The sequence below is a fragment of the Helicoverpa zea genome, chromosome 17 (genome assembly GCF_022581195.2).
Source record: "Helicoverpa zea isolate HzStark_Cry1AcR chromosome 17, ilHelZeax1.1, whole genome shotgun sequence".
NCBI classification, from domain to species: domain Eukaryota; kingdom Metazoa; phylum Arthropoda; class Insecta; order Lepidoptera; family Noctuidae; genus Helicoverpa; species Helicoverpa zea.
The window spans coordinates 9,895,635-9,913,078 of NC_061468.1; the positions used below are offsets into that span (position 1 = coordinate 9,895,635).

The 17,444-nt window shown below is 34.3% G+C and overlaps 3 protein-coding genes across 4 annotated transcripts in view; 2 read left to right on the top strand and 1 right to left on the bottom strand.

Annotated features, from left to right (window-relative positions):
* LOC124638109 (major myo-inositol transporter IolT-like) overlaps positions 1 to 8,169 on the top strand; it is a 35,426-nt gene extending 27,257 nt beyond the window's left edge. For both annotated transcript variants that reach the window (XM_047174962.1, XM_047174963.1), the window contains exons 4-10: positions 2,234 to 2,415; positions 2,871 to 3,055; positions 3,276 to 3,454; positions 4,069 to 4,225; positions 6,112 to 6,386; positions 6,735 to 6,862; positions 8,075 to 8,169. In XM_047174962.1, the coding sequence (XP_047030918.1) occupies positions 2,234 to 2,415; positions 2,871 to 3,055; positions 3,276 to 3,454; positions 4,069 to 4,225; positions 6,112 to 6,386; positions 6,735 to 6,862; positions 8,075 to 8,118 (1,150 nt within the window). In that variant the 3' untranslated portion in view covers positions 8,119 to 8,169. The remainder of the gene's footprint in view (positions 1 to 2,233; positions 2,416 to 2,870; positions 3,056 to 3,275; positions 3,455 to 4,068; positions 4,226 to 6,111; positions 6,387 to 6,734; positions 6,863 to 8,074) is intronic.
* LOC124638112 (hemicentin-2-like) overlaps positions 1 to 17,444 on the bottom strand; it is a 289,572-nt gene that overhangs the window by 151,839 nt on the left and 120,289 nt on the right. The gene's annotated exons all lie outside the window — the stretch shown is intronic.
* LOC124638110 (synaptic vesicle glycoprotein 2A-like) overlaps positions 12,120 to 17,444 on the top strand; it is a 32,554-nt gene continuing 27,229 nt past the window's right edge. Inside the window, exon 1 of the mRNA XM_047174964.1 lies at positions 12,120 to 12,272. Coding sequence (XP_047030920.1) covers positions 12,212 to 12,272 — 61 coding nt within the window. The 5' untranslated portion in view covers positions 12,120 to 12,211. The remainder of the gene's footprint in view (positions 12,273 to 17,444) is intronic.

A 17,444-nucleotide genomic window follows, 5' to 3' on the forward strand; every position in this document is an offset into this window, starting at 1 on the left:
GGCTCTGGCCAACCCTTAAGTTTAAAGGAGCGTGAAGATAAAATGGGGTTGGTAACTTGTCACCCAGTACCATAATAATTCCCAAGTCTTGACGGATTCATCAGACCGTTGAGATAAGCAGCCAACTCAGTATTTTTCTTTCATTTCCTCACTTGTTTTTAAGCAGGAATTTTTAACTGCAAAGTTTATTTTGCAAACCCCTAGCTTGAAGTTTAAAGCTAATTTTAAATTGAATGATAAGGTACAGCATTTGGCAGCAGCGTTTATCGAAGTAGTTGAAGAATTACGGGGTTTCTGTAGTGTTTTTTGAATTAAAATTCTATGAGCTGCTGTAGAAGAAATTTTAATGAGGTGTTTTATTTCGTAGATAAACTCATTATAAAAAGTTCACATGAAAACATTTAATTATCTCTAGCCAACTTTACAGGCACAAATCCAGAGCAAGATAATTCAATAGTTCTACATACAAATATGAATGTAAACTTTATGTAAACGAATCTCACTAACCATCCTTCATACAGAACAGACGCACGCAAACTGAACACTGCACCAAGCTCATACATTATTCCTCTAAACTTCCAATACAGTATTGCCATTTCTGGTAGCATCCAAAACTGTAAATAATACAGTATTTGTACTGCGTTTGGTCTCGTGCCCAAAGTACTGACAGCAATATTACCCTGGCCAAAGCATAGTTGTCACGGAGAACAAAATGAATAGCGGAGATGCCATAACGAAAAATCTCCTAAAAAAGTAGAACGCCAAAATGCGAGGGAACGGGGGACGAAGAACGTTACTGTCTTCGCCCTTATACTTTCATTTGACCTGACCATTTTTGTAGGTAACATCAAAAATCATTGACAGATGCCTGAAAGAACCCGAACGCCTCGTTACTTCACTCATAACTGTCGTTTAGGTCATGGCCACCGTACGAATTTGACCTAGATGAGGCGCCTGACCTATTTGCGTTATGGCATCTCTGCTTATCATTCCTCACTCCGTGGTAGTCGTCTATTGCAGCCAGCGCTGATATATTGGGTTTCTCCAATTTTGGTGTTTGATGTTCAGGGACTGTTTGTTTGTAGAATCCTGTATAAAGCGCGTCAATTGCTTTATGATTATCTGTTTTGGTTTGGAGTTTTGATAGGGTGGTATGTATATTTACATTGTTTGTGTATATTAACGATGCTGTCAAAGAAAAATGTTTAGATTTTTTTGAGTTACTTTCAAAGAATCTAGTTTTAATTCTTTGTTATGTTTTTTTTTCTAAATGTTATTAAATATATTAGATTGTTTTGTCACCATGGTTATTTGAGATCAATAACAATTATTTATAATCTATCAACTATTATGAGAATTATTTTTCCAATTGAGATGAATACGATTCCAAATGACTTCTATATGATATTGAATAAGTTTGTCCGAAATATTCTTTACTTAGAGGTAAATACTAGCTTTACGAATACTAAGATAATATCAGTAAGGGCACTAAGTGTACTTGAATTAATTTAGGGAGCTCATAAAAAAGAACCTATAGACCTTTTCCAATAAGTGCTCTAAAAGGTACGATTTAAAAAATGAAGATTGTGAAAAGGGCCTTTAGATAGCTGTATTATTTTTATAAGGCTAGAAGAAAATTTATTCTTTTGTGTACCTAATTCGGCCCTTTTATTTACGATCATCATTTTTCGATATCGCGATTAGATTCATCTTTATGTTGCAGTAAATTTTTATTGCAATGAATTTGTGAATGTGAAAGAAAGAATCTATGAATGTAATGGTATAACTTTTGTTTCAAGCGAATGGGTTTTGATTTGTATGTTAATGAAGTTGCGATTACCCACAATTTATATGTAATATGTACGAGTATGTGTAGTTGAAGATAAGAAGTACTTAAATAGAAGTAATGTTGCAATTTATTATACTGATACATAATTTAGAAGTCATGAAACACAACTATTATCAAAATGATACATTCTCATTTTGTCTAATTCTTCATAGATCATTTGAAGTTTCAGTGATGTATGGATAAGTTATGGTTATGTTTGTCACTTTGTATCTAAAAAAATATGTAAAGTTTTTACTCAGTAGCAGTCATTGTTACCACGTCAGAGACCGTCAGACGGATTTGAGACTACCCTGACAACAGGGCTTGTTAAGTGATTAAACCTGTAGCTCACTCGACAAGTAGAAGAAGATGTAAATATATTTTTATATACTAATTTACTTTCAGATTCGCCACATCTCTAGCAGCCATATCGTGCTTAACGTCAGAGTTCTGCCACTCCTCAATAAGGGACCGCGTGATGTTATGCCAGTCGTCATACGCTGCGCTCACGCAGATTCTGTCGCCGGCCATGGCTTGGGGCATACTCATACAGGATTGGAGGTATAGCTTCTTTGATGGGGCTTTTGGTGAGTAAGGTGATAATACATATTATTGTCATTCCTCTGCCCTGATCCCGATTTCTTATTTGGTGGAAATACCAGATTCTTATTAACTTGTTAAAAAGGTGTTAATATAATTTTTGATTTAGTGTTATGAATATTTTAAAAATAATTTTTGGTTGTATATTTGAAACATAATTCTGTTTATGGCTTTAAATACTTTAATACTAAATATTTGCCTGTTTTTGTTTTGCAAGTAGATGAACCTAACGCCATTACCCTGGCCCAAAAATAAAAACAAAGGGCTTCTCTTGATACCTTTTCTATATCCAAAAGACATATAACGCCACTTAAATTATAAATACTTATAAATAATTGTAATTATAAATAACCCCATGGTTCAGCCACATACTCAGCTGTTTCAATTCAATATTTTAGCTTGGTGCTTTCATTTTCTTATTATAATTCTGATTTTGTTACAGTACTTAACGTTTGGAACTTCTACTTACTCGCAATGTCACTATGGTCTTTGACCGCCTTTCTCCTATACCTAATGTTACCAGAGAGTCCAAAATTCCTAGTAACACAAAAAAGATATGTGGAAGCGAGAAATATTTTGATCAAAATATACGTGGAAAACACTAGAAAACCTGCCGACTCATTCCCGGTGAGAATATTGCATTTTTTATCAGAGCTAGTTCGGGGAATATCTGAAAACAGACCTGCTTATTTTCCTATGCAAAATGTACTATCTAGCACATGTTGGCGAAATACACTGAGGGACAATGAATTTGACATACTTTTTTTGTTTTTGAATTAAAATGTTCAGCCAACATCAAGTGAAACATAATTTTCACATATTTTTAAAACATTATTCTATTCACCAGTATCCAGAAATATTCGAAAAAGAAATCAAAGAGGCTGCTACCGAGAAGGAAGATGCAAGCAAGACGAAGTTTGGCACAAAAATATTGGCTGGCCTTAGAAATATGAAGCCGCTGTTTCATAGACCTTTACTCGGGTATTTGGGCCTGATTGGTTTGATGCAATTCATCACGTTAGGAATGTAAGTTGATAGTACGTATGTTTATTCATTTTATAGTAGTTTAAAGTAATATTTAGAGATTTGATTGACCGCATTTTTGAGTTTCATCAAAATCCCGCAAAAAGTGCTCAAAGGGAGCAGAAACAGGAATAAACATGCATAAATAACTCATTTAAAATATTACTAGGAAGACAAGTATAAATTCAGAGAATTTCTCAAAGAGTAAATGAACTTCTATTTTCAATTTTTACCTAGTTTTCTTTTTTATCCCTATTGCAAGTCTCCTCCGCTCAAAGGGCTATTTCGCCTGATTCAACCCATTTGACGTAGCTCCCGTTATTTTTATTTTTTTTCGTCTATGCCTCCGTCAAAGCGTTTAAGGCTCTGAAAATCCAATTCAGTCCCTATCTACTGAAGTCATTCAACTAGCAAACGTTTGACGAGATGAACTTACTGATATATTCCTAAATTAAAAACACCTTTTTAATTTTTCGTGTCATCGTTTCATCGTCGTTGCTGTTGGATTTTCAACTTTATTGTCTGTCACGTTAGGTGTAAAATTTTGTGTGACAACAATTGTCATAGCAAATTGATAGATGGAACTGCAAAAATTATGAAGTCTGATATTTTTTTAGACACAACGTTATAAGGCTGTGGTTCCCTCAATTATCTACAATAGTCGAGCATTACAAATTGGATGGGAACCAAAATTTATGCGACCTATTAGACGCTTATACGGGCACTTCGAAAGTAAAAAATAATCCGAATTCGACGACAGGAGTGTGCGTACCGGTAAGTGAAAGTTTATTCATAAAATTAATGTTATTAGATTTTATTTGCAAGATTTATTATTCAAAGGGGCCTTCAAAAAATTTGGGGAACTCATTTATTCAGAAGAGGTGCTTGGAAAATTTGTAGCACCATTGATAAATGTTATGTTGTATCTAATGATACATTCAGATTTATGCCCTTGGAAAGAATTTTATGAATCTAATTCAAAAGTAACGCAAAGGAATTTGGTTTAGTCTTGTGTCAAAGAACTTTTTTTGTTGTGTTTCAATGAGTCTTAAAATTGAAAATATAATGTCTGAAATGTATTGCTTTGAGAAAAATCTATCGGCGATATTATCTTTTGTTATTTACTTGCGTTAAAGTTCACAACACATACTTTAATCATAAAAAGCATAATTCGTTTTCGATTACGGAACTAAAAAGATTCAAAAATCTAACCTTCAAAATCTGAGTTATAAGAGGAATAATATCAACTTCAAACTATTGGAAAGAACTGAAAAGTAGCACCTGGTTACCATATCTCTTGGAAACAGCTTGAGACTAACTAAGTTATCTTCAGCCAATATGGAGACGTTGATATATGATTTTACAAAGTTCACCCGTGCAGTTTCGCCCACTTTGAAATCGATGATGGGACCCCCTCGGGACCCAAATTGAGTTCCGGGGAAAAATATCCCACTTAGTCCCTGCCATGATTTATCTTCGTATAATGTTTCACGGAAATCGGCCGAAGCGTTTTCGTGAAATTGGGTAACAAACAAACCTTTTTAGATTTGTTATAGTAGGCATAAGGGAGGGGTGTTTGGTGCTCAATTACAAAACCGCCACATTACTTAGGTTCTAAAAGAAGGCGATATTTTTTAAAAGAGTTGTGTTCGGTAATACTTTTTCTTTTGTTAAGATACTGTACTATACTTTTGTGTATTTCAATTTGCTATAATGTTGATGTATTGTTTGAGAGATTGTCTTTGGGGTGACGTGTCGCGCGCTAAATGATCGAAAAGAATTTTTTTTAAATAAACCAACGGGGTATAAGTTCTAGCTATTCTCCGGGGTCATCTACAAGCTGGGAGAACCAACTTTTAGCAACTGAGTTAAAATAAGCCTATGTCCTTTCTCAGGTCCTAGACTATCATGGATACCCGATTTCATTTAAATCTATTCAGTAATATTGGTATGAAAACTCGACCGACAAATAGACATTCATACGATTTGAAATTTTCTTTAAATAATCCAAAACATTATTAGCTTTTTATTAGGCTCCCACTTGTACCACTAGTGTAAAATTCTAAAAAAGTTTTTCCTCGTGTACTTTCCCTAACAAAGCGACACGTAAGTTAAAAGCTTGCCTATCCAATTAAGGCAAATGTGCTTCTGCTAATAGCATCCCCGCAATAATTCGACGCGGTTTAGTTTCCAACTACACAACCCTTAGCATTGCGGGTTTCGCTCTGAAACCGCAAAATCCATTATTTATAGGACCTCCTTAATATTTGTACTGTCATTACATTTTTCATGAAAATTTTACATTCGATTCCTCTCTTAATTGTAGTAACTAATGATGAGCACAATTAGATATAAAGTAACCTATAACCGCCAATCTTCATGCCAAATCGCATATCAATCGATTAAGCTGGCAGATTATTCCCGAAATAAAATATGTTCTCTGTCCTAATCTTGGGATGAAAACTATCTTCTCTGTTTATCTTAGAAGCTTACACTATCAAAACTATTGATTGGTTTTCATATTTGATTACACCATGGGCTCAAACAACATCGAAAACTTTGTGGTTTAATTTATTTCCATTTGGTGTAAGGGGAAATGTTTATTATACAATTTTCTACGTGCATATATTTTTTAATTCTTTATTTTTTCTTTCTTTTAGCATGTAAGTGGCTCCGAAACCTACATCAACAGCATAATCATAGGCTTAATAAGCATTCTGCCTTATTTCATCAGTGGGGTCATTGTGAACAAGGTCGGTAAAAAGGCCCTCTTGTTCGTCGGAGGGGTGATATCTAGTGGGGCCTTGCTTGGACTGAGGTGGTCAAGTTCTAAAGCAATGATGGTGGCCTTCTTTTCTGTCAATATTGCTGTCACGCAGACGATGAAGAGTTTGACTCAAGTTGTTTTAATCGATGTTGTCCCTACGGCTATGAGGTAAGGAAAACTTTTTTGTATTTATAAATCAAATAAGATACAGAAATTATGTAACATTTTTCTAAAAACTTCGTCTTTGTCGTCGTCACATCCTTAAAACGTTTACTCTTAACAAAGGTCTCCTCGAAATACTCCTTAGCTGCAAAACTCCGGATATTCGGATTTCCAAAAATCGAATTTTGTTGAATAATTTGTTTCTACCAAACCCCTAAAATTACCTAAGATTAAATCTAATCTCATTACAATTACCTTCCCTTTTCCTTCTATGTGAATAATACTTATCATAAATCCCGGAAAATTTTGCTTCTTACTAAGGGGTTTTATTAATTATTCTTTAATCTTTCGCAGGACTTTAGCGTTATCTTTGGTGATGCTGACGGCTCGTGTGGGTACATTAGTTAGTAACGTCGCCTTTCCTATTCTACTCGCCATGGGTTGTTCTATACCCTTCTACACAATGGCCGCCATGATGTCTTGTAAGTTTACCATTTGTTTCTTGTACTGCTTTTTTGTTTGGTTCTATTTCTGAATGATCTGCTTTATTGTTACTTTCTTTTACTTCTTGTTTAAGTACAGTCATAACATTGACGTTTACATCCTACTCATTTGCCAATTACTTGCTTTCATTGTTTTCTAATATTTTATGACTTGTGTTGTCAAGTTTAATAATACCATCATTTACTTCTATTTCTGTTGCAACTATCAGAAGGAATTGTAAACCAATCTAGATCACATCATTATTTTTATCTCTTGTAAAATAAGTCGTTTCAATACCAGTGCCTTAGATTGGACCAGTTAATCTATTTAACTACTTGTAATGTAATACATATTTGGTTATTATTTAAGGATTGTTGGATTCAACCAAATCGTAAAATCTCTTCAAATACTGGTATATTCTGATTTCAAGCTATATTTAAAAACTATTTGCATCCCGATATTACGTCACATTTCGCTAAGTCAGTGCACCGTATATTGGATAGTGGCACCGGCGCCGCTGCACCAATTACGTATAAATCTGGATTGGATCACCGCACTACCAGCCGAGCTCCTAATTTGAGAGATTGGAAATAGCAAAAATTTGTTTGTAAATATTCCTCTCGGAATATTTTCTGTATTAGTTTTTAAGGCATTTTCACCTTCATTAGTTCGAATGGTACATAGAAATGAGGTTCGGGACGATAATTGAACTTTTGCTAATGTAACTATTTTTCATCTGTTGGATCTTTTTCATGGGTTGGTTGCTTAAAATTGGTAACTAAGCTAATTATACTTGTATCTATTAAGTACGTCAATAGTACTACGAGTGAGAATCGAACATACAACGACTCGATCATCACAATCGCTTAGAGTTATTAGGCTGTCGCTTTGTCTTGATATTAACCCTTGCAGTATTTTGAACCTGCATCCCACGCGATAACTACAAGCTCATAAAACAGTTGACGACCCTACCCACTCGTCTGCTTAGCCATTCATAGCAAATATTTTATTGCTAATTTTATTTGCTTGTCATGGGCAGTGCTATTATAAGTGTTCAGGTAAACCTTTATCCTCTTCTATTATTTATTGTTAGCCAAAGGTTATACACCCACTATTATCTTCAAAATCATAAAAGGGTGGAGGTTCATTTTTTCCTCCTAACACTACACAAATTATCTGTTCTAATTTGATATTTTTTTCCTTGGTTCCAGGTGTAGTCATGTTATCAATATTCCTGCCAAAGAAGAAACAATAATGTACTTAACTCATTAGATTTAGTGTAGCAATAAATATAGTTAATTGTTAACCTTTGTTTTATTTCACACTAATATAAAAATTAAGAAAGAACAGCTAATTTACTTCAATACATAAACGTAACTCATAAAAAAACTTAAATGGTTGTCAATACTTATAGATGTAAGGAATGTGCAATGGGCTCCTCAAATGTGATATCACAACATTGACATCATATCGGCCAGTTGCAGACCAACCTTCCCGGTCTTGGGCAGCCGACATCCATCCACTGGCCACAACATTCTTCAAATCTTCGGTCCTCCATACAGCAGAACATTACACTGTAGGTTACAACGTTAAACTGTAGGTCCCGGCTGTCATTGAACATCCTTGGCAGTCGTTACGGGTCGTCAGAAGCCAGTAAGTCTGACACCAGTCTAACCAAGGGGTACTGGGTTGCCCGGGTAACTGGGTTGAGGAGGTCAGGCAGGGCAGTCGCTTCTTGTGAAGCACTGGTACTCAGCTACATCCGGTTAGACTGGAAGCCGACCCCAACATAGTTGGAAAAAGGCTCGGAAGATGTTTCATACAGCAGAACATCCTACACTACGTTTAAATAATAAATATGCACAACCCATATCCTAACTCAATATTTCTGTGATTAACTACTGAAGGTTCCTTCAGAACATCAATCAATTTCTCCTTTTATGTAACAACCCTACTGAACAGTCGATTTACTTATATAAATATCGGTAACGCTTGATGTAAGCCGATTACGATTAGCCGAGCAATCGAGTGGCTGCTTTAGTTTTGTAAGGAGAAACTTGCTTTATGTCGTCCAGGGGCGGATTCAGGGATCAAGAAAGGATGTGGGTCTTGCATCCGATATGGCTGAAAGTTCACATACTCATGAGGGAGTATATAAATAGGGGTATTAAGTACATAAGAAAGTATGTAGGGGGAGTACATAAAAAAGTGCAGAGGAAGTACATATGAAAGTAAATAGGGGTAGGACATAAGGATTAGTACGTTAAAATTAGTACATAAGAATTTAAATATGTGTAGTTTTTTCATAGCTTTGGAATAAGACAGGCAATTTTTGTTTTGAGTTTAGTAATAGTTTTATAAGTCAATTCTATGAAAAAATAGAGATAGAAAATTAACTCATCGATGTTTTGTTAATACATATTTTTTGTATTATAATATCCTTTACAGTTTTTGCCATCCCAAAAATGCGTTTAAAACCAAAAAAAAATAGACTATCGAATAAATACATCACAAAGAATTGCAATTTGAAACTCCATCATGGAAAAATGACAGAAAATTACGTGCGTGCAAAAATACTTGGCATTTTCGTAATTGTTCTGATTTTTTAAATCCACGCTGACGGCACCACGGTATAAAAAATATGCTGCCAAGTTATTTTTAACAAACCACTGTTTATGTTCACGCCTGTTTTCGTTGCGAAGGTAGGCAGAGGAGCTTCTGGAGCTAATAAGGGATAAGAAATATGCATATTTCTCGTTCTTATTGTATCTTCAGTGTAGATTTTAATTAAACTTGGCAATAATATAACTTATAGGCTATTGTCTAAGAGTCTCCACTTCCTGAAAAATCCCAATGATCAACATCTTCCTCGCTCGATCCTAAGGTCTACTGCTAACAGTTGAAAACACTAGCGAAAACAATACCCAACTAGCACACTAGTGGAAATAGCAGCCTATTTTGCAACTGTTAGCTGTACAGTAGTGCTTTAGGGGTCCCGAAAGTAACGTTAAGTTTTACTATTGCTTCCGTAGCTGCTCATAGCTGTAAATATCACTTAAGGCAGCAGAAACTGAACCAAATGTCACTCTAGGTTTTACAAGAGATCTTTCTACAACCCATTTGCAGCCTACATCTTTAAAAGAGAGTTCAAACAATTATGTTAAAAGTTAAAGCTGCTAAAAAGTTTCTATTGTCGCTGATGTACGCGTTACAACTGCATAAAGACTCTAATTGTAGACTTTTTAACGGAACTGTATAAAAGATATATTTATCACTTTTCTGCCACGAAAGGTTCCATTGCAGAAGTGATTTGTTCTTTTGTGCAGACTTAAGTAGGAATTTGATCCTCTGTTCTACTTATAGCCACATTAAGGCTCTACAATAGAAGCAGGAGGTTAATAGACATTGCCTGCTCATTTGGATACATTCTGTTATTTTATTCACAAACACAAGCAAGGGTCCCGTAGATTTTGTTTTCTCAATTACTGATAACGAATCAGTTACAGAGGAAAAATAATGTTTGTTTTGAAGTAATAAAAAACTTATAACAAAAAGTATGTATTTATTCAAGAATATAAAAAAAAATCAGTAGCTCCATTTATTTACTCTCAAGTATAGTGAAACACTCCGTTTTTCCCATTTAGATGGACAGATGCAAAGTTCTTGTTTATTTTGTTGTGCATTATAAGTTTGAATTATTTTGAACGGTACTCTGAAAACAAGGTAACACATAGTACTTAAGTGTTAAACAATTACCAATAATATATCATCGTATTATAGAGTTTCCAACGACTTCTACGGACCTCTAAACAAGTAGCCATTAATAGTGTGGTTTGATATCTGCAGTATCACAGTGCAGACTTGAACTGCAATAGTGGTACAGATATTACTTGGACCTTCAGAAGAGTGAAGCTTAGCGCTATGACGCGCAGAGAGGAGTTTTTAAGGTTGAAGTTGCATCTTAAAGCTGCTTTCAATGGACGCCATATTTACAAGATAATTATTTATTAGTAATCGAAAAATTTATAGGCTTTTATCGCATTTGTATTAAAATATATCTAAATATCGAACAAGCAACTTACTAAAAACGAATGTAGTCCAGTATGTAATTTCAATATCGTGTAGGTATGTAATACAAAAATATTTATATAATAATAATTTATATATTTTACGATATTCTGAGGCAATTATTGAGGCGCATTAAAAATACTTCAACAATATCAACTATATTCACGATAAACTGATCTGCGTTTGTAGCTACTTACCATATAATACAAAATATAGCTCAAAAACACTTACCTTCACTTAATATTTATTTGTATTCAGTAATGTCTGACTCAGGAACAACAAATATATTTTATAAATGAGAGACAAGGTGAACGATCAGTGAAGTTTTCTTCATTCAGCTAAATTTGTCATTCATTCAATCATCGCCATTAGAGCTTTAGTATGGTGTTAATTATTAGTTGCCGCTCCTGTATCGCTTTTATGCCTCTACTACGAAGTTCTAATGGAACTATAGACTGCAAAAAGTTGTGCCCATTTGGCTGCAAAGCTGCTGCATAAGGTCTGTAGTGCACGCTCTGGCGCTTGAGCTTGGCACCTTTGGTAATAATCGGATTGGCTCTAAAGCTCTTAAGCAACAGTTTTGTGCTACTTGGGTATGCATATAATAAAAATAAATATGCATTTTGCTTGAAAGTAAATTCATAGAGGTTCCTATAGAGTTTCCTAATAAGTCATTTTTTTTTGGAATCTCAGTATCAGCTGCACGAGTGTGTCATAAAACATTACGCTTGTTCTTGACAGTTGGATAAAACAGGAATTAAAATACAGAATTCAATGTAAAAATATTTGTTTTACGCTTTATTTGTTCAACGGTAGCATGTTACATGTTTGTGGCTTCAAATGATATCATTGTCTCACTTTTTTAAAGTTATCCTTAGAGCAGACATTAATGACTGCTCTAGTAATTAAGGAAGATTTTTTTAACTACTGTATTTGTAATCTATGAGTCTTGATAACACCTTTGATTCTACAAAAACCTTAAGGTATGCTATAATGTTACATCAGTGGCAATCCAGAAACATTTTAACTGATAACGGCACACCAAACCGAGTACCAAGACCCCTCACCGTCTACACACAAGAGTATTTATTACAGCGTTCTCAAGCTTCGTACAACGTGATGGATCAAGACTAATTGGTCGTAGTAATAAGGCCTTTATCATCTTGAATAAATTAGTGTAATTACGTCACATTAAATCATGTAGGGTATTATTACAGCAGGTACCGCTGACATGATAAGGTGTAGTGCGTTGAGAAAAGGAATTTTAAGGTCTAAAATATATGGTTCAATTTCGGAGAATGAGTGACTTGGATTTACCGGCGCTGGCTGAGAGGGAACGAGGTGAGTTGAAAATCTGGAATAATATGGCAAATGTTGTAGGTACTTTAGGGTTTCTAAACCAAGTGAGATCAGCTAAAATTATAGGTAAAGAAGATTATGTACTATACGCATCACATTTTGTATTTGAAGATTTTTTTTTAATTAAATTGATTGGTGACAAGAAATGACGAAAAGATTTTATTTAATTAGCTAAATTACATTTTCTTGTACCCCAACATCTCAGTGAATTGAAAAAAATACGCAAGCTAAACTGAAAAATGTTACAGCCCCGAATAGCTTTTTCTTGTAACCTTAAATTTAGATATATCAAAGTGTCGAAATAAATAGTCTGCTGCTATTTGAGCTCGCTGGGGACACTTATTTTAGATACAGTTGAGAATACACTTGATAGGGGAGATTTTTTAATGTATGAATATATTTAGACTAAAGTACTTTATAGTAAAATATATTTTTTTAAACATGTAACTGGGTCAGATTTTATGCTATTAAGTGCAATTAGAAGAATTTAGGTTGTAAAACCCAGTAAAATCCGAATCAATGATTGATGCCCTTGAATATAATATCTAATTGATCTACACCAAATTCAATTGTGTTGTGTGAAAGCTATTTATTATTATCTAGAAATAAATGTAGGAGTATGATAATACGGCGTTACTTGTCCATTTGGACAAGAAAAGAGGTTATTTTTAAAGATAAAAAAATGTTGTCGAAAAATATAGTCACTCCTACGATAATCTATTATTGGTCTGTAAATAATTACACCTTGGTACATCAGTGAACCTAAAAATAAGACATACGTGGATGCGGCATATTTCTAGCTAAAAAAATATCAACAGCCAACTGAATTTGTAAACGCAAATATAGGTAGAACCGATATCTGAATAGAAAGGTCAGTCTATCCAGTTTGATTAAAATCTGAGAAATAAATATCTAGAGTTTTCACAAAGGGGACTTTTGCATGTAGGTAGGTACTCAATTATTTCCAAAAATATAGGAATGTTTTGCTTATTTAATATGCGAAATTACGAGAGAAAAATCGGTACCTATTTTTGAACCTATAATTCATTATTGAGGACCATTGCTGTAACACCCACTTTGACCTGGAAATAATCCAAAGATTTTCGACAAATGGAAAAGGTCGCCCTAAAATAGATGCTTAAGTCTCTCTATTCGAATTCCGGGTTCACATTTCTACTTGAACCTTTGTATTTTAATAATCGTCTTAGGTGTTCTTAAAGTGATTTATGTTTGATTTATTTTCGGAAATTCACGACGAAAAACGATCTTTGCTGGTATTCCTCTTACCTACAAAGAAAGTGCTTAAGCGCAAGCGCTTCAAAATCAAAAATACCTTCAATTTTTTGTTAGAGAAAATCAAAAATAACAACCATATTTTTTATTTGGAGATGAGAGGTCACAGTGGGTGTAGTGGGAAGGAGTATCAGACTTTTACGGACTAAAACCCACCTCTGTTCCTTTTGGAGCCCTTTGTGAGACCAGAAGTACCTTCACTTACCTACGGTATGGCATGTTGTACGCTCAACTTTTTTGTCATGTACCATAATCAATTTTCTTTATCTTCTAAAATCAAACCTGTGCACTAGAAGCAAAGACGCATGACGAACGCATGACGATAGCGTAGCCTCAGTTTTTACAGCTCTGTTATAACTGATGACGTTCAATCTACGTACCTACACTGAATTTTGTAACACTAGTAAAGACCAGTTATAGTCCAAACAATATAAAATTCATATCTATACATAGGAAGGTAAGGTATAAAAAACATACTTCCGCCAAATTGTTAGCCTTTTGATAAAGTGAGATGTTTGTATATTTACGTTATCTATTTCTAGTAATGATAAGAAACGTAACACCATCGTAAGACTGAAAACATTTTAAAAGTAACTAGAGCAAACTTGACGTATATGATGCCTGTTTTAACCGCTTCCTATGTAGTCAGTATCTAGGCCATAACGGAATATACCTACTTATATGCTTAGTAATTTCGTAGTTATTAAAGAAAACAATTGAATTAATGTTAGCAATAGGAAGGAATATCAGAACCTTAATCTTACCCGTGGTTAGTCTCTCATACATTCCGTGTCTTAACACCTACAGACCCTGTAATCTGTATAACTTCCGCCTAGCTCTTTTTGAAGTCCCTAGAAATTGTTTTCAAGTGTACAATAAAATGAAAAAAAATGAAATCAAGTAACTTCTATTTGATTCACAGTAGATACTTATAACCAAGGTTAGAATCTATTTTGCCTCAAGGCTCTCAAAAGACAGTACCCACAATTGGAGAAGAATAACCTACATTAAAATGTTGACCTAGAACTATCTGAGACTAGAAAAGGCCCCAATCTGAAGCCTCAGAGAATGACCTGGAGGCGTCGATTCTTCTTCCATTATTTCTTTGTTGCCTCCAATTTCCAACGTCAGCCAATTTTTACTTGTCCAACTTGATTGCTCGGGGAATCGGGTCATTTTTTATTCAAACACACAAATATTTTTATTCACACGCAGAAATATTTTTTATTTGATTAAACAATTTCGTTGTTTTTGGAGTAAGTCATGCGAAGGATTTGTAGTATTGGTTTTAAATGTATTTTGGTGACAGAATATCCTATTTATTTGCCAGTATTGCAGCGTCAACTTGCCTAGGGCGTTATTGTCTTATACCTCTCTATGCAGCAGTGGTGACCATATCAGGTAGGTATAATTATGCGTTGTTTGTTGGTATGCCACTAAATAACAATGCAATTGCGGAAATAATAAACATCTTTGCTTGGAAAATTACTGTGTAACGGAAAACGGCTGAACAGTTTGACTGAGTACAGTCTGATGTCTGCAGGACACATATGTTTTTTTAAAGGACTTTTTTCAAGAATGTATGTGGATTTTTTTTTATCGCAGATTTATAGGATGTTAAATTCTACAAAAACATTGAAAGAGATTTTGTTATAAATTCCGATAACAATTCAGAAAGTATTGTCGATTTTAAATTCATTTGTTCCAATCAACGATGTTTTGATTGCAGACTTCATATTGTAAAAACCAATAAATGGGAACACAAAATGCCGGCGGCTAATCGATTTCAGGGCAACTTGTGCACTGAAAATAAAAGTACATTCTTTTGCAAAAAAACCACTGAACCAAGTGTAAAAAAGCTTCGGCACTGCAACGCTTGTGTAACATCACATAGTTTTAGAATTCTGCGTTACAACGATGAACCATGCGTTTCAATAGAAGTGTTTTTGAATTGTCTGTATTTTTTGCTAAAAGTTTTTTAACTACAACGGACGCGACCATCAGTTTGGTTCAGTTCTAGGAATAAAATACAAAACAAAGCATCGGCTTATCTGTCTGTTTGCACGTGAGTGAATATGCAAGCCAGCGAGCAGCGGGGTGACTTTAAATTGCTCGCAAGCGTAATAATCTATTATGATTCTTATTTAAGAACCATTCTCATGCCTATAGATAGTTTATTATTTTATTATCTCTAACTTTTTTCCAATTATATAATATTCGAGACCCCAAAGTAGTACCTACTAAAAGTTACGGCCAACTGAACATTAAAATTCCCCTACATTGCAAAAAACAGGCTACGAACAAAATGACAAAAGGTACAAGGCAAAAGATTTCATAAAAGTTTATTCCAAAACGTCAGAGAATAACCTCCCACCTGGAATCTCGCACAGGCAGGAAATCAGGCCACTCAGCAATTTCTTCAATAACGTTACCTCTATGTGCCTTTTGAGCATTCTTTTTATTTTTCTTATAAGCCTTTTTATAAATGCAGCGCCAATCAACTTCCTTATTGTTCCTCATTCTTGGAAAATCTCTTCTAAATAGACGGGACCACAAGTTTTCATCTCTTACAACTTCGTTTAGTTTCTTACAAGATTCCGCTATATTCAGAATAACAGTGAGCGAAAGTCGGATTAGAATATGAAACAATACATCGTTAGGTAGACCGTTCAGACTGCCACAAGGCTGACAGTGGTAATTCAAGATACTACTCTTTACAGGAAAGACAATTTTCTCTCTCAAAGTTGTTATGAGACCCGACATATTAGAGAAATCTGATGGAATACCCAACGCAGAGGTTAAAAACAGCTCATTAATAGGCAGACATAACGAATACGTTTCTTTATTAGCATCAATATATGCATTGATAAGTAGAGTGTCATTCATAGCACACACGATTATATTCGCCAGTGTTTCCAAATACGATCTAAGAACTACAGTAACTTCATTAACTTCACGCCCAACCTTACGTTTCTCCAATATGTTATCAAGTACATCTATTTCTGTATTCCCTGTCTGCACAAAATCATTTTCTTTGACAACAATGAGGAGTAAAGCGAAGAAGAAGTCTCGTTTCAAAGTTTCGGGCTTGATTAACGTTTCTATCAATGCGTTCAGTGTTTTGTGGAACTGGGGCGGGATCGCCTTATTCCAAGTACGACTACAGAACCATTCCATTGTGTTTTCGAAGCAAGTTTTCCAATGTTGTGTTTTATGGCCTATTAAAAATTTTCGCCTTGTTTTTTTCCAGCACTCGCTAATCGGGACGTCATCTTGACATTTCTGATTTTAACTTTTTTTTTATCTGTTGGCTGAGTTCTCTAAAAGTTTCGAAGATTTTATATTAAAAACTTTTTGAATTAATATTGTTCCAATAAAGTGGATTAGGGCGTTTTTTATCCGTATTCATCATTTTATTCATACAATTTTAATCCGAAGAATACGATGGAAATGTTTTGATGATTAATTAAAACCAGATTTCAAACGAATTTCTAAAACAAACATACAGAAATTTAATCAAAATCCTTTGTTAAACCATTGTATAATTTTAAAATATCTACAATTAAAGTTAGCAAACTGTGCATTACGGAAGAAAGAGTTTATTAAGCCAGCCAATCTTTGTTCTCCTCATTTACTATTACAAGAATACTTTCATCTATTTTATTAGATATTTCTTGTATTTGCTTGTTATCTTGTTCTGAGAAAATACAATCTTTTCATAATGTTTTCTGATATTGACACAACTATTACTTATAGATGTAATAACAAGATTTGCGGATCCTTTTGCGTTTGTATTTTGTTGATGGGTCTTATCGGCTTTTTGCTTTACTTTGAGATCAAGTGGTGGAATTATAGTATTAT